The sequence below is a fragment of the Cervus canadensis genome, chromosome 24 (assembly GCF_019320065.1).
Source record: "Cervus canadensis isolate Bull #8, Minnesota chromosome 24, ASM1932006v1, whole genome shotgun sequence".
Lineage (NCBI taxonomy): Eukaryota > Metazoa > Chordata > Mammalia > Artiodactyla > Cervidae > Cervus > Cervus canadensis.
In genome coordinates, this window is record NC_057409.1 from 22,035,969 (window position 1) to 22,062,572 (window position 26,604).

General features: G+C 40.0%; 1 protein-coding gene across 8 annotated transcripts in view; it reads left to right on the forward strand.

Moving 5' to 3' along the window:
• The window catches only part of DOCK10 (dedicator of cytokinesis 10), a 298,093-nt gene that overhangs the window by 109,341 nt on the left and 162,148 nt on the right, over positions 1–26,604 (forward strand). For 5 of the 8 annotated variants that reach the window (XM_043444648.1, XM_043444650.1, XM_043444647.1 and 2 more), the window contains exon 2: positions 17,801–17,920. In XM_043444648.1, the coding sequence (XP_043300583.1) occupies positions 17,801–17,920 (120 nt within the window). Of the gene's footprint in view, positions 1–148; positions 937–2,051; positions 2,056–17,800; positions 17,921–26,604 lie in introns of those variants that run through there. The other 3 variants (XM_043444649.1, XM_043444651.1, XM_043444652.1) reach the window with 3 other exon arrangements.

The window sequence follows — 26,604 nt, forward strand, 5'->3', positions numbered from 1 at the left end:
TAATATACATGTTTCGATGCTGTTCTCTTGAAACATCCCACCATCGCCTTCTCCCACAGAGTCCAAAATTCTGTTCTGTACATCTGTGTCTCTTTTTCTGTTTTGCATATAGGGTTATCATTACCATCTTTCTAAATTCCATATATATTCTTTATTTAGATGACCAATATAAATGGAATTCTAATATTTTCCCTTGTGGAAAGACCACTGATGTAATGAGCAACTGACTTAAACAGGTATATTATTGCAGTTCACTTTTGAGATCTAGCAGGTTGCTGTTTCCTTCTCCAAGGGATCTTCCCCACCCAGGGATTAAACCTGGGTCTCTTGCATTGCAGGCAGATTCTTCACCATCTGAGCCACCAGAGAAACCCCAAAAAAGATTATTGCAGTTCACCTTTGGAATCTAGCCACAATGATGAAGTTTGGATGGCTGTAGCACTAACAGATGTAGCAGTGTAGAGTAAACTAGCTCTTTGATTCAGGCTCAACTTGGTTCCGAGGGCGAGTTTAAGATCCTATGGTTTATTTATCTGTGAGCAATTCTCTTAAACATCGAGAGTCATTTTGTGCTTTTTTGTCTTGCTTTAAAGCAGGTGATTAGGGAGAACACATGCACAAAAGTGCATCTGAACAGCTGGTGGTTACTCACTCACAGGAAGCGGTAACTTGGTTTTCTTTTCCTTTCTGTTGAGTTATGTTAACGTAGAATGAGCATTTCCCTTTTTACCAGAGAAGAAAAATTTGTTCGGCCTAGTGAAGCTTCAGGAGGGAGAGACTTAAGGGAATTGATATTTTTAAATATCTTGCTACTCAAATAACAGCAATACAATGAGCTTCCGAGGAAAGGTTTTTAAACGGGATCCCAGTGAATTTTGGAAGAAGAGACGAACAATGAGGAGAAAAAATCAAGAAGAAATCCACAGATTTACCTCTGTAGGTATCTGAATGTTGATGTTTGCTTTTCATCTTCTCTTCAATACTTTAAAAAGAAAAAAAATAGTTCTGGCATACTAATCTAACCTAGGGTGATGGGCAAAGTCTTAGATGGAACAGAATATTCAGCCCAGCTCATAAATATCCTTTTTTACTTACATCATTATTTTTTAATTGCTTCCATCATTATTTTAAAACATAATGGAAGAGGTTTGAAGTACTTAAAATACTACTAACTTATTTAGAATATTGGAACTGCTACCATCATTATTTTAAAACATGTTGATAGAGGATTTAGAGAGTTAATATTGCTAGAATATTCTCCTTTTTTAAAGAAACGTCTATAATTGCCTCAATTTAGAACCCAATTGATGATGTGCTACAGTGGTGTTTTTAAAAAAGTATTACTGCTCTATTTTTATCGTATACCACTCATGATTTGTTTTAAAGTTCTTAGAAAGAGCAACCCAAAATAGGAAAGGAAATGTAAATAACTATTTAATTAAGTGAGCTGAGGGAGAGAGTAAAAATCGGTAAGTTCTAAAGGTTAAAAAGATTTGGTTTTGTTTACTGTTAAAAATGTTTCTGCCCTAGGGTTGGTAAACAAAATGAGAGCTCTGAAAATGTGTCCTTATTACAGAATTCTAGATTTCTATCTGTCAGTATCAGGGCAGATGGTTAGAGCTTCAGTGATTCATATGTAATGTGGAAGACCCACTTTATATGATGAATGATTGGCTACTCTTTTTATAGGAATGTTTATTTTACCAGGTAGTTTTTTTTTTTTTGCTTGTTTTTCTTCAAGGCAAGGGTTCTTGAGCTCAGCACTACTATCATTTTGGGTTGGAGATTTCTTAGTTGTTTGGAGCTGTCCTATGCGTTGTGACCACGTCTAGTGACAGCCTGGGCCTTTACCCAGTAGATGCTGGTGGCAAACTCTCCCCTGTTATGACAAGCAAAAATGTCTCCTTACGTTGCCAAATGTCCTCTCGAGCAGGGAGAGTGATGTCCAGGTTGAGAACCACTGCTCTAGAGATAAATAATGTTTTTGTTCATATAAACATTTTTTATCTAGAAACAGAGCAACTTAAAAAACTGTATATATTTGATCATATAATGGTTGTTTATGAATAGCCATTGAAAGAATATGAAAAATCAAATTAATGAATAGTCACTCAGGCTTTGATAGACCAAAATCAAGTACGGAATACTCCATCTCACGTAGCAGTGGTTCTCTTTATACTTACAATCTGTCTGGTGATAATTTAATGGGAGTAGAGTTTACTTGGAGGTTTGGCTCAGAGCGTTGATGCCTTGCTGATTCTATCTCAGGATCTTAGTAGTACAGGTCTCCCATTGGCAAACGTGGGCAAATGACCCCTTTGACCTGTTCCCATGGGATGTGCCCAGGTCTTTCCACTCAGTGTTTCCTAAGGAGACTATGCTGAGTTCAGACTCTAACCTCTTGGTCCCCACTGACCCCAAAGGATGCTCAGTTGTGACGTCTCCACTGGCCCCATGAAAGCCTCATCGGTTGTTTACCATTAGCCTGTTAAAGAGGATAAGTGTTTGGAAACTTGTTTGCCTTGAGATTATGTTAACCTTCAGACCAATCCAAAAAATGTGGTTTCCTAGCTGCCTATCTCTCAGTGAAATTTAAAAGTCCTAAGGTTATGTCACCACAAGACTTACTTCTTCTTGTGTCCACTGGAAGAGATAACACACAGGAGAAGAATGTGTCTATCTTACAGAGACCACAAGAGAACAGGATTTGACATTAGGACAGTCCCAGATGTCTCCCATATAATGAAACTAATCACTCCATGAGTTATCTTAATTGAATTGGAAGGTATTGCTACTGAAAAGTATGGGGAAAGCAGCCAGTAAGGATGGTGTGTTTTCCCACAGCATTCAGTAGCTGTGCATTCACATTTAATTAAGATCATTCATATAGTGATTAGCTTTCTTCTGTGGAAGGCGCTGGGGACTCCCTCATGCTGTTGCCTGCTTTTGGTCCTCCTAAGATAGGCATATCTTCTTTCACAGCTTGTCTCTTCTATTGAGTAGGGGATTGTAGTATTATCCTGGGACTTGGCTTTCATTTTGGAAAAAAAAAAGAGAGAGAGAGAGACTCCAAGAAAGTGAAGCATGTAATTAGAGGGCTAGCGGGTCATTCTGACTGTCACCCACCATTCAGGTGACCCTGGGCAGTTTACTTAAATCATTCTGAGCCCTAGTCGCCCCTTTCATAAAATGTTCCTAATGATACCTGCCCTGTCTTAAGATTTTTTATTGGAATTCATTTGGATCTTATGTATTCTGAACATGGTTTGAACACTGTGAAAAATTATGAGCTGCAAGTGTTGTGGGTTACTAATAAAACCAAGTAAAATATCAAGGGCTAGGGAATGGGGGGATATAATTGCAGAGTGAGACTGTTTTTTTCAGAAATTGAAACATTGAAGCCACTGGGCTGTTGGTGACTCCTTCCTTCCAGGACCCTTTTTCAGTGACAGAGTCACTCAGTAGACAAAATTCTGAATTGCTGGTGTTGAGGGGGGCTCTGACATCATTCTATGTGTCAATGGGGGTTTCCTTTGAAATACCATTTCCCACCCCACCCTCACCATAGCCCAGCTTAGCTGAAACCCACCCAAAACCAGATTGGACTTTCCACAGCACACTCATCTGAGCTTTTTAAAAGTTAAACCAACATTTCTAGACCAGCTTCTGAGATGACTTGATAGGTGGTAAGGAAGAAGCAATTCAAACGTCAGAGTGCCCAACAAATGAACATAAGGCTTACAGTTAGGTCAGAGAATAAAATGATTTCTTTTGAATTTTTAGATATACTCATATATTGTTATGAAAGGAGAAATAATGATCACTGGAAATAATTATCATAGATTGCAGTTTTATAATGATCATTTGTATTTTGAATTCCACAAATCCTTTGGTTTCTTTTTTTGAAAGTCGCTCAGTTGTGTCCTACTCTTTGTGATCCCATGGACTAAGTCCATGGAATTCTCTAGGCCAGAATATCTCCAGCGGATCTGTCCAGGCCAGAAATCACAGTAGTCTAGAATACTTAACTGGAAGTCTATGACTTCCTCAATGGTATACAACTCAAACTTTATATTCTCATGATCTAGGCTAACAGTTTTGTTTGTTTCTTTTTCCTCAAATGCTGTTTAAAGCTGTTTATTTAACTCTGTTGAAATTTTTAATTGTTTTGGAAGCTTCCCTTATCAATCCAGTTTTCAAGTATCTTGTCTAAGAAATCGCTTTCCATGTTTAAACCACTTATCACAGACAATATACAATATGAGACAGTGCAATAGCATTATAAGAGAAGTTTGAGGACAATGAAACTTACTTGTTAGATCATCAAGTAGAACTACTTCCCTTAATTTTTGAAGTCTGTTTGGTGTTCTGTAGTTGAAGTTTTTCTCTTTAACTGCCTTTCTATTTTTATTTTTCTTTTTTTATCCAATCACTCAGTATGATCTCTGGTGCATAGAATGAAAGTTAATAAAAAGGTAACTTCCTAAGTTTCATGTCCTAATTTGGATTAAGTGTACTATTAAGTTGAGTTATGATATCAATCATCTGTACTACCAGAAAAACGTGAAATTCATTTAAGTAAATGTGAGTTATTATTTTTACTTTGTTACTGGCTTGTGGTTAATTAATCTGCAGGATTTCCAAGTGTTTGGAAAATTTGGGCTACAAATGACAATTTCTCCTCCTCTTTAGTCGCTTAGCAGTCATGTAGCCTGTTAGCACTTTAATAGAAAATTGAAAATTGTAGAAAGCTACAAAGGATGTAATCTGAATGACTTTAATGTATCTCCCACATATGTCATGTTACTGCATTTTGTCCTATTGTCTTTCAAGTCTGCTTTTTATCTTTACTCTTCCACGTTAATGTGGACAGCTTCTCCCTGATCATCTGTGTTGCCTTATTTACTGATACTTTTTTATACAAACATTCACTGTTACCTCTTGGGCCTATTTTATAATGAACCAGTTAGCTGAAAGGAAGCATGGGATGGAGACCCAGAAACCAAGAGGATGGTTCCAGGAAATGATGAAATGAGACTGAATCAGGGTTGAAATACAGCATAAAGCAGGGATGAATGCTGTAAATGGACAAGGCAGAAGGAAGCCATGAAACAGGACTAAACGGGGAATCTGAATTCAACCCAGACCATGGAAATGGAGAAGTGTAAGTTGAAACTGGATCTGAGGACTCTGCCTGTGGCGGCAGCGATGGGGAACAGCTAGCTCAGGTGCCGCAGAGATGCAGAGAGGATGCTTTTAAGATGGACTTAGGATTAGTACCTGCAACTGAACCAAAAATGCCCTTACTTTCCTCAAGGCTGAGTGCCGGGAGAGGGAGATGAGTGAAATCCAGAGAGAGACCAAGTAGAGAACTGCCAAACAGGGCAAAGCTTGACTTCATAACGATGCTCTTTACAACTAGCTGATCAGGAAGTGGACCGTTTGTTGGGGCGGGGGGCAGGGGGGGAGGGTACAGTGGACAGGAAGTAATACCATGATCCCCCAAAACTCTTTAATTTCCCTAATGACAGCAGTACAAAACTTTCTTAAAACAGAGGTTCCCTCAGTTGGTGGCAGTTTCTGCTGTGATTTCTGACACAAATGTTACCTAGCATTCTCAGTGGAAAAAACTCAGTTTACCGCCTTTCTTTCTCTTCTGTGTCTCTTTTACTGATCACACAGAACACTGCATTTCTGATGCTTCTAGTCACCGAATGTGTTGCGGTTTTCCCCCACACCAAGAAATTTTCTGCAACACTGATCTCGAGTGGCCTTGACCTTCTGTGGCTTGAAGCAGGATTTCAGTTCCCAACCAGAGACTGAAGTCAGCCTGAGGCAGTGTGAGCTCGCAATCCTAGCCACTAAACTGCGAGGACAGACAGACAGTGGCTAGGCCCTGGCCCTGGATTTCCACATAGAGACAGAAAGTAGTGAAATAAGTAAAGTGTTTATTAAGAGAAGAAAAGAGTACGTTACTTGTGGAGACCATACAAGTAGGGTCAGAGGGAGAATCATGCCCTCATGGTAGTTTAATCACTTCTATGGGGCATTTCTTCCTGGTTTTCTCTGGCCAATCATCTTGCTTTGCTTGGTCCTGAGTCTGTGTTTGATGTATCTCTGGGTTCTCCGAGATGTGCACGCATATCTCTTAGCCAAGATAAATTCCAGCAAAGAGGCCTATGGGAAGGTTGACATCACCTACTATGGGGTGACACCCCCTCCTTTTGATGTCCGAGGAGACTTTCTGTGCGTGTGTGGTTGGGAAGATCTCCTTGACTTCAAGAATGAGGAATGTGTGGTCTTTGATCTCTTATCTGGGAGGACTCAGCTTCTCTTCCCTCCTATTTTGGAGTCTGTGTCCACAGGGGAGGAACTCCAGCTGCTCAGCCTGGGACTCATCTATCTCCTTGCCTCATCACCAGCTGGGTGTCCTAAATTTAACCCAGCTCTAACACTATCTACCTAGAGATTGCATCAGATCTCACATGTTAAGAGCTCAGACCTCCAAGGCAGCCCCCACATCCCACATCAGATGCCAGCCGTAAGTCTAGATTAATTGCCTGTGCTTCTGACCAACCCACTTTACTTTGGAGGTTCCAACCACCCACTCCTTGAACTTCAGACACCAGTTGTGAATCCAGGTTGTTACCTGTCCTTGTGATCCACTGGCTGTAAATCACAGGTTCCCATGATCCCTTCTTGGAATTGACTAATTTGCTAACGCAGGTCACAGAACTCAGAGAATCTGAGTTCTCTAGATTCTGGGTTTAGTATAAAAGGATATAACTCAGGAACAGCCAGATGGAAGAGATACTTAGAGCAGAGTATAGGAAAAGAGGACCAATCTCCCCCAGATCTCCATGTGCTCACCAACCCAGAAGTTCTCCAAACCCCGTCCTTTGGGGTTTTCATAAAAGCTTCATGACATAGACATGATTGATTAAGTCATTGACTATTAGATATTGATTCAACCTCAAATCCTTCTTGATCTCCCAGTGGTCAAGGAAGTGAAACTGAAAGGTCCAGCTCTCTTATCAGCTGGTTAGTTTTCCTGAAAATCACCCCCTCCCCACCATCTCTTCTAGGCTTGATAGGAATATTGAATGAGAGAAAGTGTTAAATACTTATGATAGGCCTTTCGTCTTGATCATGACAATAATAGTAGGAAAAATAAAAGCCATCATGAGTATGTGTGCTGTGCTTCATCACGTCCAACTCTGTGACCACATGGACTGTAGCCAGCCAGGCTCCTCTGTCCATGGGGATTCTCTAGGCAAAAATACTGGAGTGGGTTGCCATGCCCTCCTCCAGGGGATCTTCCCAACCCAGGGATCGAACCCAGGTCTCTTGCATTCTAGGAAGATTCTTCTGAGCCACCAGGGAAGCCCAAGAATAGGAGTGGGAAGCCTATTCCTTCTCCAGGGGAACTCCCAACCCAGAAATCGAACCAGTGTTTCCTGCATTCCAGGCAGATTCTTTACCAGCTGAGCTACCCATTAGCGTACATGGGGTAAATGATTTTTAAATGGTAGTGTTTAAAGTTACTACTAGTATTAAATTGTTCAGTGTGCAGATGTTATTTCTACAAGTAAAAATATATGAATTGGTTTTAATACAGCAAATGTTTTAAGATGAAAATGGCAGAAAGAAGGAAGGTGATACGAGGCCAGCAATAGCTCAAAGGCACCTAGTCGGTTATCTGTAACACAACTTCCAGTGCAATCTGGCACCTCCTATAGAGAAAAAATTATAGTTTGTGACAGTGTCAGCACTGAAAGAAAATGTGAATATAAACATTTTTTGGTCCCGGTTGCTCTGGTGATTAGGAGAGGGATGATTAAAATGGATTATGCTTAGTAGAAAATTAGAGATGAAAATTTTACTGAATTTATCACCTTGGAAAGCCAAGAAGGTATTTGTCGCTCATTCTCAGCATGTGTGATGTCTGATGTATTTTTTATAGAGTAAGATGACATGAGACTTCTTTAATAATACATGAGTTTATTAAACCTACATTCTGTACTTCAAGAAGTCATTGACTATAGGAGAGGTTCTCCTTTAAGATGATTCAATTCCAAACAAAGGTAAGTTGAGGAAATAGTAGTCCCCTACTGTAGGTGCTACTTCTTTTTAGGTTTCTTTAATTGCAAGTAGGAGAAATCTTCCCTGGTAAACAAATATATCCAGAGAAGGGAACAGAAGGAAGAATGAAGGGACAGGCTGGCCAAGAACAGGAATGGACTTAGCAGCTCAGGGCAGTGGGAAACAGGAACGGTCTTGGTGTTTGGGACTAATGGACTGCCCTGTGAGATTTTGGCATCTCTCCTTCACAATTCAGAGTTCTGGAGGGAAGATTTTAATGGGCTGGGGTCACATGTCCTTGACCACAGAAAAGCAGGACCCTTTTAATTATCACACCCACCAATGCTGCTCTTTACACAGAAGGAGAAAGAAGTAAGTCCTCGGAAGGAAATTTACATGCTGATACTAAAAGAAAGCAGGATGGATATGTGTGTGTGTGTTAGTCGTTTAGTCCTGTCTGACTCTTTCCTCCCGTATGAACTATAGCCCACCAGGCTCCTCTGTCCTTGGAATTCTCCAGGCAAGAATATTGGAGTGGGTTGCCATTTCCTTCTCCAGGGGATCTTCTCAACCCAGGGTTTCCCGTCTGGCAGGCAGATTGTTTACCTTCTGACTTAGGTCAAAAAAACAGCAAATGTTCTTTCTGCATGTTCAGTTTCAAGTAGCCAAAGGTTAAGAAAGGAAATAAAAGAATGAGCTGACTATCATTATGGGAAAAATGTATTAAAAGTATATAATTCGTGTTATAAGTATTTGCATTCATGTATATGTGTTTATGTACACACACACATACCCACATACCTCTCACATTTGATCTGTTAGTTTATTTGTGTGACTGTTACAGTACTAAAATAGTGTCAGAGTTTCAGCTGATGGCAGCTTTCATCACTGACTTCATGTAAATTAATCTAAAAATCCGGGCAGTTAGCTCAAAGACATTAATTTCCCTGGTGTCAGGAATACTTGTAATTGGGCTATGATGTATTTTTAATGATATTTATTATCTTTCAAGTGTTTCTAGAAAACTAAGTGAGACGTGTAATTTAATTTGATTTAGATCTTCTTGAATATTTTCTACTTCTTTGCAAGTACCAGTGTTAGGTGAAGATGCAGCCACTTTTATTTTTTTCATTTGCTAAACAAAAATGAATGAATTTTGACATGCTAAGAGGTATATGTGGTCAAATTACCTTAAAAAAATAAGACTGAGAAGATTTAAATTCAATTTGAAAGTATACCTTCCATCATAGATCCTATAAATCTCTTCAGTTCCTTGATTTTCCTAATGAATTTATGAGTTAATAAAATAGAACATGCTGATTTTCTAACTGTAGGGCTTCCTGGTGGCTCAGACAATAAAGAATCCACCTGAAATGCAGGAGACCTGGATTCAGCCCCTCGGTTAGGAAAATCCCCTGGAGGAGGGCATGGCAACCCACTCCAGTATTCTTGCCTGGAGAATCCCCATGGGCAGAGGAGCCTGGCAGGCTGCAGTCCACGGGGTCACAAAGAGTCAGACATAACTGAGCGACTAAGCACGGAATAGAATATCCTGATTTTTCTAACTATAAAAAACTGACAGGAAAAATTTTTCTAACACAGAAAATTGTGTTGAATAATACGATTATAATCATCCTATTTGCCAACAACAAGTTTAACCTGATTTATTTCACTGAAGTGGACCAGGACATTTAAAGAGTTGCTACTGGCTGATTTCTTCCGAGGTCTCTGTCCATTTTTGTTACCAAGGGAACCGTTTCCAAATTCAGCTTAATCTGAGTTTGCCCAGCTGTACAGTTCTTAACTTTGAGTTAGCGGGTGTTTTTCCATTCTCACGAAACTGTGTGCTTGAAGACAGAGAAAAGGTTAAAGGGTCAGCATAAGATGGCTTATTCCTTACTTAATCATTTCCTGTTCCATAAGAAGAGCTAGTCTTGCTTTCTGAAACTCAGACATTTGAGAGGTTGTCTGGTGGAACTCCCTTTGATGAAAGGCTGAATTAAATCTGTCACACGACCACAGGCTGACAGATGTGGCCATGGATCCAGCTGTACACGCTCTCTGCAATTTTCTTGTTTGTTTTAAACACAAATAGTGTGGAAGTTGGTTCCATTCCAGTTACACAAAGGCCAAAGGGTCCTGATGAACTTAAGATCTAACGAATCCATGTGTCATTTATATCTTTTATTTCCTTTAAGAAATGTAATCCGAAAAAAAAAAAAAAAAAGAAATGTAATCCGTTATCTTGATAACACTGAAATTAATTAACAGCTGTGTTGTTTCTAGTTTGTTTTGGCGACATGGAGATTGGTTAGTTTTTTTTGTTTTTTTATTTTTTCGAGGTCTGTCTATAAAGACCCTGTGGATCCTCACCCTTAGCTATTTGTCTATGTGTCAGAATGTGAAGACAATGTTCATTTGCATCTCATGCCCTATAATAGGCTTCTGTATTGGTCCTGAAGTAAATCCTGTTTTTATTTGTTTTTCTGGGTCACTAGCCAGGATGAATAGTTTTGTCAGCTGACGAAGACATTCAGATATAGAATTAATTCTGTTATAAATACTCAAATTAGAATAAAGATCCGGATATCTGAAAGTAACAGGGGTGATCAAGGAAAATAGAGGAAGTCTAGACTAACATCACAAGAGGTACTGCATGTCACAGAAAATATATGAAGTATCTCAAAGGTAGGGGGAAAATCTCTTTGCATAATAATGTTTCTTGAAAAGATAAGATTTTTTTGAAAAGCAAAACCAAGCAACTAGTTTAGATCAACAAACTAGAGTAACCCTAATGGTGAGTAACCAAGGTTTGGCTCCCTAATTACACTAAACAGCACAAATATGTGGCCCCAAACTCAAGGTATTTGCTATGGAGACTGTTCTCCATTTCTCATCCCATCAGACCCATTTCAAACCCTTAGCCATCCTGTTAATTCTCTGTTGCTAGCAAACTTGACTTGCATGTATGTAGGTTAGAACTCCAGAAAGAAATTCTAACTTTGATTGTTGTCTAGATATTTATCTTGGCAAAGCTAATGAGTTTAATGCTAAACTAATCTTAAATTTAATCTTTTCCTTTTGATCTGAAAATATAAATACAAGAAAATTTTTTCTAGGCTGATTTCTCAAGGAAAATAAAAGGCAGAATTTCAAAGTCACTTTCATTTGCTGATATACATAATTAGGTAGATTGCCTTTCTTCTTACTGAGCATAGGGCAGCCTGACTTGATTCAGAAGATACTATACACAGAGGAGACACAGCCCTATTTTTAATTTCAATGCTTTCCCTTATGTTATTACTTCTTTTACTTCCAATAGAGTCACTAAATATCAAGGATTGTTTGTTTCTAAAGGAAATTTAGATAATAAACATTAAAAGCATGTAGGACAGTTTCTAGCACATGAAAAATTTAGTATCGTTGGTTTGGTTGGTTTGACTTGATGTTAGGATATATTTTGGGGTAAACGTGTGTGGTTATTTTCAATCGTTTTTGAGTAAAGAGAAATCTGTATTTGCCTGGCATTGGTGGTTCCCTTAACACCCTCACATATTTCGTCTCTTTGATCTTTTTAACAACACTGCCAAAAGCAGGAAGTTGCTCTTTGATTTGAGTCAGTCTCACTAAGTCTCAATTTAAATGACTGTCCAAGTTACTTAGCTGGGAGGTAAAAGACCCTGGGCTTCCAACTAGAGATTCTGACTTCTGATCCTTTACAAGGGGGTCCAATGCACAGAACTGTTTAAGAAACTTACCAGGTGTTTACGGTTCCCTACAGAGCTCAAAATACTTTCAATAATAAATTGCTAATTGTTTTTCCCTTTCTTGCTGACATTAGCTTCTAGAAGCACATACATAATCTGTAATTATTTTCCCTGGTCTCCTATCAGCAGTGTTTTATTTCTCTTTTTTTAATTACTTGAAGTTGTTAGTGGTTCAACTTCATCCACTTTTCTAGTTTCCCTCTTTGGTGGATTTTCAAAGGATAAACACTTTTAAAACCAAGCAACTCCCCAGTGTTTTCACAGAAGCATGAGAGTGTTGAAAGACCAAGTTCATTTTCACCACGATGAAACAAATGGTCATTAAAGAAAATTTGGAAAATGCAAAAACTCAAAATAGCAAAATCCTAAATCCCATCTAAATAGAATTGATAACATATGGAGATATATTTCTAGTTTTTTTTCCTCTAAGTTTTTAAAATCTTGTGCAGTTATTCAGTGTGCAGTATTTAATCCCACTTTTACTTAGAAACAATGCATGAGAAATTTTGCTTGTTTTAACGAGCATACATATTTTTTCTTAGAATGGATGTGCTGTAATTTTCTAGTCATTCCTTACCTTTAATAATTTATTGTTTCACATTTTTAGCTGTCCTTGTCCTTCAGATTTTATCACCTGTCAAAGATCTAGGTGTTCTGAACCCAAATTCTAATGTCACGGTATGTGAGAATCTAGAACCATTGTCAGGATAAATGTGACCTCTTTTCACTGCCTCTCCTTTTGCAGCAATGCCATATTGAATGTGGACTCCAGCCTCCTCACATTCTCCCACGAAAGCCAATCACGTGCAAAATGTTGTGACTTAACTACCTTTACTGAATATTTGAAAAGTTACAAGGGGGAATCATGGCTCATGGCATGTACCACACAGTTACTCATTGATTTTTTTTTTCCAACTCCTATCCTATTTTCAATGTCTTTTTAGATACAGCCTCCACCAGCCTGCCTGCCTTTCTTAGCCCTCTTTGATTAAGGCAAATGTATTTTCTCTGTCTTGTTACAAAGGGGATATTGCAAAGATAGTCTTGTTTCATCTTAGATTATATGTGTGACTATTTCTTTAAAATTAATGTCCTAGATGAAATCATAAAAACTTATTTATTCAACATATATTTATTGAATACCTACTATTTGCTCTCTGTATCCATTAAATTTACAAAAGTGCTTTAAATCTATGACTAGTGAAAATTTAAAACTCATGGCCTTTATCTACTCAACACTTATGTAATAAGTACTATGGGTATAGTGTTATTCTAAGAGCATAGCAAATATTACCTCATTTAATCTTACGATGCAGCTCCTACTAAAATGTCCGTTTTACAGGTTGGGAAACTAGAGGTACAGTCTGATGATGTTGTTCAATCACTCAGTCGTGTCTAACTCTTTGGGACCCCACGGACTGCACACCAGTCTTCTCTGTCCTTCACTGTCTCCCAGAGTTTGCTCAAACTTATGTCCATTGAGTCAGTGATGCCATCCAACCATCTCATCCTTTGCCACCCCCTTTTTCTCCTGCCTTCCATCTTTCCAGCATCAGGGTCTTTTCTAATGAGTTGGCTCTTCGCATCAGGTGGCCAAAGTATTGGAGCTTCAGCTTCAGCATCAGTCCTTCTGATGAGTATTCAGGGTTGACTTCCTTCAGGACTGACAGTTAATCTAACTAAAAAAACGTGTCCCAAATTCCATAGCCAGTAAGTTTCAATGCCAGGACTAGGAGCACTGGAATTCTGGTTCTGGAATGCATGTTACACTCTCTGTTGCATCTCAGCATGGAAAACATATATTCATATCTCCCTAAAACAAAGCTGGGTGGCCTAGGTTCTTTCTTAGATTCTGGAGAAAGGTCTAGGTCGAACATTAAGTTACTGGATTTTTTATGCATTACATACTTCAAATGCTTAAATCCTCAGTGTCTAAGTACTTCTATACTCATTTGATTTTGAATTATAATTATGAAAATAATTCAGATCTTTGTGATGGAACACTGTGTTCCTGAAATTAGAATTTTTAGCTAAAGCATGGACAGTGCTTACTTGGACCAGTAAACAGCTCCTGGCAGCCTTGGTTGTTACCAAGATGGCAGGTTTACCAACTGCAAGGCTTTAACTTGGGCTGTTGTTCCATGAGAAGTTGTGGAATAAGGAGCAGGGAAGAAAGCATTTGTTTTCATGACAGGAGCCCATTCTTCTGCTGTGAAGGCGAATTGGAAGAGAGCTGTGGGTTTGGGGGGTGGGGGGGTAGATCAAACAAATGTCTTCATACCATATCAGGAGAATAGCCCTATTCCCACGGCGGTACAGCACCAGCTCTGCCACATAATAATGGGCACTGGTGGGTGCCTTTTCCCATGCCTCGAGTGATTTTTAGAACAGCTAATGAAATTCATTACTCATCTGAGAGGAAAAGAGTAAGAGTAAAAAGTGCTATAAAAATCCAATCCAATTCAGAGTAATCTTGGCACATACCTTCTCCCAGTTGGTGCATTTCCAAAAGCAAGAAGCACATTAAATTCAGGAGGGACAACCCAACCGTTGTAAAGCTGTAAATCTATGCTGCTCAGTTCCCAGTTTCACTCAACATCTCTGTAAGGAGCAGTAGTGAGAAATTAACTGATCCCACCATCCTTGTATACATCTGTCTCTTTGACCAAAACACAGAACCAACAGCTCTTTTGCTCCAGAGAGAACTACTGGTTGCGTAACCTGGATTCTCACCATCACAGATGCAGAAAGCATCCTTGGCAAACATCACCAAATCCCAGGCTCTAGGTACAATGGAAGGTATCAGGGTTATTTTTATGTGTAAACCTCATATATTCCAAATAATGGAACATTGAACATCTTGAATATTACACACCATTTAACACATTCACTGGAAAGATAGGATTTTACTTATCCCGCAGAGTCCAAAACTTGATAAATTATATGAAGCCGAGCTGCTAGGCTTTGCAGCCCCAAGTCAGGACAACCTCAGTGCAGTGTTTTAAACAGGAAAGGTTTAATAATGTCATTCATTAATTGTCTGGCATGTCAGAGCCTGAAATGAATAAGTAAAAATATATCTTCCAACAGATGCTTACAGGCAATTCCATTTATTGTGTATATTAAGAAGAGTTTAGGATTTAGTTTTCCTATGGTCTTATTAATAACCCATGATTTTGAATTTTGGTTTTCCTATAGTACTAATTTAGGTGGGATTAATTTTGAATAGAGTTTGGACCCTAGTATAATAGATAAAAAGATCATCTTCTTTGAAAGGTATCTTTAACATGGGGTTGTTTATTAATGCTCGAGTTTTTGACTAATGGGAGATAAAATTAAAAGGAATGAGAACAAGACTGTAGAAGACCTTCTAGAACATCCTTATGTCATTTGCCTTAACCAATAAATTGCCATGTGCACCAAACCATACTTGCACACCCCTATTCATGCTGGTGTGAAAAAGGGAGAGAAAAGAGAAAGTGTTAGTAGTCACATCTTGAGCTGTTGGTAGAAGGACATGAGACACTTGATCTGAAGAAAGTGAGGAAACAGGGTGTAACCAACCGAGTTGATGGCAGAGATAAAACACACTAACTCTTCTATAATGCATTTTGTTTTACTTGCTACATTTCCTACACATTATTGGGGGAAAGGAGAAGAAGTTCCAGAATAAGCCAGGTGTTTCAAACTTGAAGGCTTATTGGGGCAGCTGACAATATAAATGTGACATTATGATACAAATGAACTTATTTACAAAACAGATATAGACTGAAAGTCTTAGAGTACTTATGATTACTAGGGGGAAGGGGCAGGGGAGTAAGGATAGTTAGGGAGTTTGCGATTGACATATACACATTGCTATGTTTAAAACAGATAACCATTGAGGTTATAATTTATAGCACAGGGCGCTCTGCTCAATGTTATGTAACAACCTAACTGAATCACTTTGCTGAACACCTGAAACCAACATGACATTGTTAATCAAATATACTCCAATATAAAATAAAAAGTTTAAAAAAAATAAAGTTAAATTAAAAGTTAGAAAAAGATAAATGTGATATTGTAGGGTAAGAGGCAATAGGCTATTGAGGACTACTCAATACCACTACTCAGACACTCAAAGTGAACTAAAAATATAATAAGTGAGCCAAAAGCCACATCTGGAGCCTACATTTGCCTCTTGAGCTATCAATCTCTGCTCCTTGGAATTAATTTTTGCCTGGGAAAATAAGCAATTGTAACTTAAAATAAGTCTATAATAGAATACTCATATCAAAAGGCAGGGAAAAGATACTAGAAGGACTTTAAAAAAAAAAAAAATTACCCCTCATGCCATAGTGTCTCTGTGTCTTCTACTTGAAAATATCTTTCACTAAATAGATTATGTTGGGCAAGTAAATTTCTTTTCTCCCAACTCCACATGGAGTTCTGTATTTTCATTTGCTAAATCAGCAATCTTAATTGAAGGGCCCTTCCAGAGAGAGTATTCACTTTTCATAGTCCTCAGTTTACTTAAGCGTTTGTAGAATGGGTTTGGTTTGATTTTAATGCAGAAAGCACATAGAAATTCTTGTTGTTGGTCCACTGTGTTACATTTTGTTTTGTTTGTATTTGGAGAAAACATTGACCGCTACTTTGAGGAGCTCATTAGCAGTTATTAAAATATCGGTAACAGTTTCTGGAGCTTTACCAGCACAGATCTTCCAAAGAAGGCTTTAGAAATTGAAGCTAAATCTGCAGCTTTGCAGAGTGGGGAGGCATGGGGTGATGGGAAATGGTCTGTTGATGTCACTGACATGGCCAGTGAAACAAATTTTTTTTTCTCACTTATGAGGAAAAGGGGGCAACAGAGGATGAGATGCTTGGATGGCATCACCAACTCGATGGACCTGAGTTTGAGTAGGCCCCAGGAGTTGGTGATGGACAAGGAGGCCTTGCATGCTGTAGTCCATGGGGTCACAAAGAGTCGGACATGACTGAGTGACTTAACTGAACTGATGAGATCACTTTAGCATGGGTATTTCATGGCAACCACTCTAGCTTCCAGGAGCCCCCAAATAATCCAATCATCTCTTTTTATTTAGTTTGCATGAATGCTTCATCCAAGGGCTAAGGAAACTCAGACTGTGTCCTTGGTCTTCTGTAATATTTTATTCTTTATTTTGGACTCCAAGTTTCTCACTTTGTGAGTTCTGTTTGGGATAAACACATCAACTGCAGAATGAAACAACCACCTTCCTCCCACTGGCATTTATCTCTTGGGTAGCTTCTCTGAGGGAAGTGCTTTCCCCTTGGCTTCGGGACTATAATGTGATGAGATTATCTGGCTATTTTTTCAGACTCTTCTCCATTTTCACCACATTGCATCCATAATAATTGTGTTGTTCTATTTTACTAGAGAATTACCCAACTTCTGTCTATATCAGCAAAGAGGCTTAGAGCCAAGCAATTAATCCTGACATAGGATCCATGTTTCAGTGACAACTAAGATAGTCTGTAATACTTTGATTGCTAGCAAGGAGACAGTGTTTTGAAATAGACCCAAGTAGACCTCTCAAGGAAGTAACTAATTCACCAAAAATGATGATGATTATCGTAATACTAGAGCAAGTAAGCAGAAGGCCTTTCTTCATATTGACAAAGATCAAGTTTGCACAACTGTCTACTCCAGGGATGTGACAGGGCTGAAAACCATGTGCATGAGGGGCTTGGTGCCAACAGCTTAAGTTACTGAGTGAGATGTCAGGTATGTCAAGATCTCATATTATTTCAGATCTGGAAATAATACTTTAATGGCTTCGCTCCAGATGTCTGGAGTCTGCATGACTCCCCTGGAAGGACTGCACTGTGTCAAAGCTTTGGTGGTTCTAAGAAATGACCTCCAACCAGATGTTGAGAAGAAGCAAGATTTTACCTGTCACTGGTTAATGTGATGTTTTCTTTGTCTACAGCAAGAAAAGCCTCGGCTTCTCGAGCCTTTGGATTATGAAACTGTCATTGAAGAACTTGAAAAGACCTATCAGAATGATCCCTTTCGAGATCTCCTGTTCTTCCCCAGTGACGACTTTTCAGTAAGTGTTATCTTTTCAAGCCGTCCGAGTACAGAAGGGCCCCACAGGGTGATGTAAGATCCTCCCATATTGGGTCACTGTCTTTCCTTATAGACTTGGGGAGCTCAGCCTTCTTCCTGTGGTCATCCTGTATCACCATCATCACAGAGGGAACTATCGCTATCATCATTGTGATGTCACTATCATCATATCTGATGATAGAAAGTGCCCAAGGGCCTTCTAATGTTGGCAGATTGGAGGCTCAGTGATACAGTGGCCACTTGGGATGGGAGGGGCATGGGGTGCTGCCTGGCTCCAGGGGTACTTGTGTCCTTGTCAATGTCTGGGTTTCTCACCACTTACCTGGCCTCACAGAGCACTCTCTCCCTTAAGCCATTTGTAACTGAAAGCTTCTAAGCAACTGAAACCAGCCAATAGAAGAGGTGGGAATCTCCTGGCCATAAAGATACAATTCTTTAAAAAATTCACCCTTAATCTTGGTTGTCCTTTGTTGAGCGTTGTAGACAAGGAAAGGTGAGCAAAGTGTATCTTCATGGAAAGGTTTGTGATCTGAGACATGTCTCCTTTAGGACAATGCTCACAGGCACACAGAGGGTAGTGGAGTGAATGAGTAAAAAGGAAATTCATTTTGGAGATACGCACAGTAAAATTATGGATGATGAGCACCCAGGTGTCCCAAACATTCCATCTCTGGTCATCTAAAACGTGTTTAAATTCTTAGTGAATATCTGTATAACAGAGATCTCAATGGGCAGATAGCAAGGTTTCCTTTTTTTTTTTTTCTAAGAGAAAAGTAGTCTTAAGCATTACAAACCTGATCATCTTAAAGTAGATGAAAAGGCAACTTCAAGGTAACCTTGAGAAACAGCCATTGTCCCTGGAAGCCTCTGACAAGTTTCTGGGGCCCCAGGTCTGACACTTCCTCATGCAACCTCAAACCCCCATTCTTTCTCGTGTCTTTGGGACAGGCCTGGCTTCTGGCTTCTAAAGGTTTGTTTTTTTTTCACATTTATCCATGGATTAAGTAGATATCTGGAAGTCAACAATTTTCTGTTCCAAGTACCAAGAGTAATGGGAGAAAGGAGACAGATTTGTAGGCAATAAAAAGAAACTCTTCCAATCTGTTTTTTGGACTTTTAAATGTTTCTCACTTGAGCATTTGACACATTTAAGAGAGACTTATCTTGGGCAGAAATCTCATTTCCGTGGTCAGATCAGGCCACAGGGCCTGCTAGCACAAAGTTGAACCAAGTTTCATTTTTTAATTCCACATCCTCCTTTTCTTTCAAACCAAGGGTAAACTTTGATGAACAGTCTCTTTTTGTCAAGCAGCATACACAAAAAAATGACACAAAAAAGGGAGCCCCTTTTCTCCTAGCTTTGTTATTGAGAAATATGTCAGAAGCTACTCCAAGTTCCCCCAACTCAAGAAGAGAGTTGAGGGACTTCCATCGCGGTCCTGTGGTTAAAACTTTTTGTGCTTTCACTGAAGGTGGCGTGGGTTTAATCCCTAGTCTGGGAACTAAGATCCCACATGCCATACTGCAAGGCCAAAATAAATTATATAAAATATATATTTTAAAAAAGAGAGTAGAGGCATGTGGGTTTCCCTGGTAATTCAGCTGGAAAAGAATCTGCCTGCAATGCAAGAGACCCCAGTTCGATTCCTGGGTCGGGAAGATCCCCTGGCGAAGGGATAGACCACACACTCCAGTATTCTTGGAATTCCCTGGTGGTTCAGATGGTAAAGAATCTGCCTGCAATGCGGGAGACCTGGATTTGATCCCTGAGTTGGGAAGATCTCCTGGAGGAGGACATGGCAACCTACTCCAGTATCTTGCCTGGAGAATCCCCATGGACAGAGGTGCCTGGCAGGTTACAGTCCATGGAGTCACAAAGAGTTAAACACAACAAAATGAATAAGCACAGAGGCATATAGATGCAATGTAACATTTCATTAATTTGAATCCATTTTTTTGGCATCTTTCCACATTCATTTAAATAAAGGCTGGTCTGATTACATCCTTCCTTATCCTTAATGCTATAAACAAAAGATATCATAACATACTTTGTTATTTTCCTGAGATAAACATTTCAATAAATACACTGAGTTCTTCCATCTTGTACGTGCTAAAGACCCTTCTATGACCACCCCCTTTGCCTTCCAAATGAAGTGCTTTGCAAGGGATTTTCCAAAATCTGGTACTCACCCATTTCTCAAAGCCATGGTCTTCCTCCCCCACCGAACCCCCCCCTACCCTGTCATACACAGTCTTCCTCAGTCCCAACTGGGGTAAAATACTAGCACAGTTCTGAATGGAACACTCTATCACTCTCACAAAATGTCCTTCCTTTATTCATTCAACAAATTAGAAACTGTAATACCGAATGCTAGATATTAATCTCAGAATGGGAAAATAGCAGTGATTAGGCAGAAATTACCTTGTTTTAATGAAGCTTGCCTTCTGGTAGAAGGAATCAGGCAAAAAAAAAAAAGGACAGTAAATAAATTAATTAGCAAGATAATTTGGGTAAAGACCAGAGTTCTGTGAAGAATGAACAGGGCCAAGTAATAGAAATAATGAGGGGAAGAGCTAAGCTGGACTGGATGCTCAAGGGCACCTCTGACAAGCTGACATTTGAGCTGAGGTCTGAATTCCCAAGGAGGACCAGCCCTGCTAAAAGCGGACAAAGGAAGGAGGGTTTCAGGCTGCAGGAAGTTGCTGCAAAGGCCCTGGAGAGATCTGAGATTGAAGAGCGGTATGGGGGGACCAAGAGAGTGACCAGAGTCGAGGTCAGGCAAGGACAAGGTAAGACATTTGCATTTTATCTGAAAGGCAAGTGGCAGGTCACTGGAGTGTTTCAAGAACAGCAACACATGACCTGGTGTATGTCACTAAAAGCTCATCTGGTCTGTGTAGGGAACACACATAGAAGGGTGCAGATGAAGCTGGGAGTGCAAACGGGAGCATAGCTTGCAATTAGCAGGTGCTCAAAAGACACTGGACGCCACGCTCTTATCAGAAAATATCATATTAGACAAACAGCTGAATTTTCATTTGCATGAAGCAGTGTTTTGACAAACAAAAGGATAGCGTTGAATATTATTACATCAAGTTGCCGGCTTTTGAACAATATTCAGATGAATTGTTTTCCCGCTTTCCTACTCTACAAAGTAAAGGTTGACAAACTATGGTTTATGGGTGACCTATCACTGAAATTGGCATGTCTCATAACTAAAAATGGTTTTTATGTTTTTTGAAAACAGCACCCTATTTTATTTTCTTCAAAGAATTTTGTTAAATAGTTGAAGGGGAGAAAAAGAATATTTTATCATCCATGAAAATTATATGAAATTTGTATTTGGGTATCCATAAAGTTTTATTTGCACCCAGCAACCCCCCTTTCATTCAGCTGTTGTCAGTGGCTGCTTTCATGAAACTGCTGCAGAGTTACCACAGAGGTGCAGCCCAGGGGGGCTCAGTGGTAAAGAATCCACCTGCCAATGCAGGAGACGCAGATTTGATCCCTGGGTCTGGGGGATTCCCCAGAGGAGGAACTGGCAACCCACTCCTGTATTCTTGCCTGTAAAATCCCATGGACAGAGGAACCTGGTGGGCTACAGTCCATGGGGTTGCAAGAGTCGGACAGGACTTGACCACAAGTACGAGCAGTAATTGCAACAGAAAGAGAGGGCCCTAAGGGGTTTACTATCGGACCCTTTACAGAAGAAGTTTGGGAATCCCCACTATACATCACCACCTCATTTGTTTTGGGGGTTTTCTCCTCTCCTTCTGTGTAAAGTGAAAAGTGAAAGTCACTTAGTCGTGTCCGACTCTTTGAGACTCCATGGACTGTCCATGGAATTCCCCAGGCCAGAATACTGGAGTGGGTAGCCTTTCCCTTCTCCAGGGGATCTTCCCAACCCAGGGATCGGACCCAGGTGTCCCACATTGCAGGCGGATATTTTTACCAGCTGAGACACAGGGGAAGCTCAAGAACACTGAAGTGGGTAGCCTATCCCTTCTCCAAGGGATCTTGCTGACCCAGGAATTGAACCAGGGTCTCCCGCATCGCAAAGTGTAAAACCCTTCCTTAAATGCCCTCTGCCACTGTGTGCTCCATCCACAGCCTGCATCACATTCAGAGGTGTAGCTCAGCAACAGCAAGGCTTCCGTTTACCTGGTTAGGGTATCATTTCCCAGGCCCATTCTTGAGTAATGGGTAAGGAATCTCTGGGCTTCCCAGGTGGCAGCTCAGAATGAAAGGAAGGGAAGCAGTCCCAAGCTCCCCACTCTCCTTCCAAATGTCCTTTCCGGTTGTGCCTTATGGCTGGAAGAATCCAGCTCACTTCTGTGTTTCCACGTTACCAAGCACCCACACTGCAGCAGACATGATTCATCACTTGGTTTGTTTAATCAATATTTATTCAGCACCCACAAGGCGCTGAATATAGAATAGCACTTCCTAGACAAGAGAGACTGACAAGAAAAGCCGAAGCCCTGTGTTTAAGGAGTGCGTGCCCTAATATGGATGAAAACTAAAGTCGATTAAGAAGGCTCGTGGTGAAGAAATAGCAAGAGACAAGGGCTTGATCTCGTCCTCGACACCCCTTAAAGCAGATAATTTTTTACCAAGGCACTAGTTCATGTACACTGCTGGCCCAAGCCATTATCATCCTTTTTCACCTGTATCCCCAGAAATAGCCTTAGACTGGTCTTCCTGTGTCCTTCTTTGCCTTGCTTTGATATATTCAAAGGAAGCTTTTGGAAATACAATCAGATAATGCCATGGACCTGGAACAATGGACTGGTTCAAAATTGAAAAAGGAGGACATCAAGGCTGTATATTGTCACCTTGTTTATTTAACTTATATGCAGAGAACATCATGTGAAATGCTGGGCTGAATGACTGACAAGCTGGAATCAATATTGCCGGTGAATGACCAACAACCTTAAATATACAAATGATGTCACTCTAATGGCAGAAAGTGAAGAGGAGCTAAAAAGCCTCTTGATGAAGGAGGAAAGCAAAAAAGTTGGCTTAAAACTCAACTTTCAGAAAACGAAGATCATGGCATCGTTGCCATCACTTAATGGCAAATAGGTGGGGAAAAAGTGGAAACAGTGACAGTGACAGATTTTATTTTCTTGGGCATCAGAATCGCTGTGGATGGTGACTGCAGCCTTGAAATTAAAAGACACTTCCTCTTCCCTAGTGGCTCAGGTGGTAAAGAATCTACGCAATGCAGAAGACCCAGGTTCGATCCCTGGATCGGGAAGATCCCCTGGAGAAGGAAATGACAACCCACTCCAATATTCTTGCCTGGATAATTACATGAACAGAGAAGCCTGGAGGGCTATAGTCCATGGGATCACAAAGAGTCAGACACAACTGAGTGACAAATACTTTCACTTTCCTCTTTGGAAAAAAAGCTATGACAAACCAGGACAGGATATTAAAAAGCAAAGACATCACTTTGCTGACAAAAGTCTGTAGTCAAAACTATGGTTTTTCCAGTAGTCATGTATGCATCTGAGAATTAGACCATGAAGAACACTGAGTGCTGAAGAATTGATGCTTTGGAATTGTGCTGCTGGGGATGACTCATGAAAGTCCCTTGAACAGCAAGAAGATCAAACCAGTCAGCCCTAAAGGAAATCAACCCTGAATATTCATTGGAAGGATTGGTGCTGAAGCTGAAGTTCCAATACTTTGGCCACCTGATGTGAAGACCTGAGTCATTGGAAAAGACCCTGATGCTGGGAAAGAATAAAAGCAAAAGGAGAAGGTGGGGACAGAGGGTGAAATGATTAGATGGCACCACCAACTCAATGGACATGAGTTGAGCAAAGTCTGGGAGATAAGGAAGGACAGGGAAACCTGGTGTGTTGCAGTCCACGGGGTCACAAAGAGTCAGACACAACTTAGTCACTGAATAGCAACAACAGCTATGCTACACTTCTATTTAAAACTTTCCAGTGGTTTCCCATTGCCTTTAGAGTCAAATCCAACTTCTCATCTGACTCCTGATGATCACTGAGCACTTATCTTCCAGTCCTGTCTCCCTCGGTCACTAGCTAGTCACCTAGCATTCTTTGCGCTCACTGAACTTGCCAAGCCCACCTGCTCTGTGGGGCTTTTATGCACTCTGCACAGAGAGTTCCTATCTTTCATTCCTGATTCAGTTCAAATGCTACCTCTTCAAAGAACCATCCTTGACTTCCAACCCACCTTACCCCAGCCCCACCCTGGGTCACTCACATCCCCCATTTGCTTCTCTTTATAACACTTACCAGTGCCTAGAAATATCTCAATTTGCTTTTTCACTCCTGTCACGTGTTTCTCACCATCAAAGAGTAGCCTCAAGCAGGAATGTCCCTGTCTTGAACATGGCAAGGCCCCCCGCAACTGGAATGGCACTTGGCACCAAGCAAGTTGAAAACGAATATTTATTTTATGAATTATCTTTCAGACACATGTAGATTTTTTATTTTTTATTTATTTATTTCTGGCTGTACTGTGTGGCGTATGGGAGCTTAATTCCCTGACCAGGAAGTGAACTCGTGTCCCCTGCATTGGAAGCAAAGAGTTAACCACCAGATTGCCAGGGAAATCCCTTAGGTTTTTGTTTTAGAATATAATTTTGAGTACTTTTAGGAACCAAAAAGGCCAGTCTGAAATGAAATTTGAGAATAAAGAGAATGAAGTCATTGACTTTGTTGAGATCACGGATATGCTACTTTTGGCTTTGACACATCTTAACGTATCACCTTAAAAAAACAGCACTAAAATCATAATCCTCTTCCCCAGAGGCTCATTCCGTGCAGTACACTGACTGGCACTTAGCCGCCATCAACAAAGGCTGATTTCCTCTCTGTAACAGCATGTACTTATTCACTTGCTTTCTGTTTGTTACTAGGCAAGGGAGAAATCAATTCATATCTGTATTTTAAGTACCCAACACAACACCTGGCTCATGGGCCTTCAATAAAGATTGTTGGACTTTGAATTAGTGTCGTCTTCTTCTAGGTTAAGGAACCGAAGTAGAAGTATTTTCCTCTTTTTGGCCCACGAGGTAGAAACGCTTCCTCTGGTGTGTGGGTTCTGGAAGCAGGCAGTGTGATCTTCTGTAGTGCTCGCATCATAATGGTTTCTTAGAATAAGCAGTCTAGATGTGTTTCTTAACTCATTCATTTCAAAAACATGTATTGCTTCAATAAATGTGTTTGCTACTCTGTTTTTCTCATCTTTCTTTTTGAAACTAGTAGTAATAGAAACTGAAGACCAAAAAATAAAGAACTTAGTCACCAAATTGTGGCTTCACAAATAGGCAAGGAGAGTAGGGAAAAAAAACAGTTTCAAGGATACACTGAATCATATCGTAGAGTGATTCAGTTGAAGGAGAGGCTGATACAAAACAGCAGAACAAAAAAGTGAGAAAGCCAGAAATGAGTTTCTTTCTGAGCGAAAGATACAAAAAGCCTGAAGTGGCATCATTTCTGGGAGATGTAAAAACCTTATAGAAGAAAGTGCAGGGGTTCTAAAGCAATACTGATGCTGTGGAAAGGCCACCCTATCACCTGTATTTCCATCCTGCCCACCCCAGCCACACTGCTGGTTCCACTCAGTTTCCTGGCCCACCTTCTGTGAGCTATGTTGTAGACAGCAAGGATACCGGCATGACCAAGAAGCCGGTTTGAAAGGTTAGACTTTCAGCACTGGTCAGTGGCATTGTCAAAGTCATAGGTTTACATTACACTTCCAAAATAGCCTGTCAAGAAAGCTGACATGATCTTCTCAAATCCTTTCTTCATATCAATAGTTCAGAATTAGAGTCTCAGGGCTGACAAATACATCCGGCATTTTTCATGACTTATTAGCAGAACTTAGTGAGTTGTGATTTAACATTTGTTCTTTCATAGAATGTTTTTAGCTATAAAAAGCAACCTGGTATGTGGGGACTTCCATGCTCAACCACATGGGTCATTTTGTCAGAGGAAGCAGAAATACAGACCTTAATCTGTCTTAAATGGAAAAGCAGAAAAGCCGTGAGTGTTTATTTTCTTCTTCTTTCGTCTCTTACTGAGACACAGCCTAACATTTTATAGGAATGTCAACCTCTTTTTAATCCTTGGCTTCTTAGCCTGAAATCAGACTTTAAATGCCTCTTGGTGTTCATGCAAGAACACTGATTGAAATTTAAAAGCTAAGTAAGATTCTTTGTCAAACTAGATTATTCTAAGTTAGAATATTCCTCTCATTTACAAGCTAATGAAGCTGAGATTTGGAAAGGCTCTTGTTCAAGGATATAGTGTAACTATGACGACAGAAATCAAGCATAAGCACCTTGATTTTTGCTGCTAGAGTTTCTGTCTAAACAGCATGCTCTGAGCCAACTGCTTCTTATAAAAATAAGGTGCATGACTTGGGAGAAATATTAACCCCCTGAATCCCACAGTGAGTGGTACCATTGTAGTATTTCAGAGAAGGGGTTCTAGAGGGCTTACTTCAATTCAGTAAGGATTTGTGAAGATGAGACTGCTCTGGACTTGATTGTGCTAGGAATATATGTCCATATAAAGACTTTTGTAGGAATATTCATAGCAGTATTATTCATAATCCAAAGTGGAAACAACCCAAATGTTCATCAACTGAAGAGTGGATAAACAAAGTGTAGTATG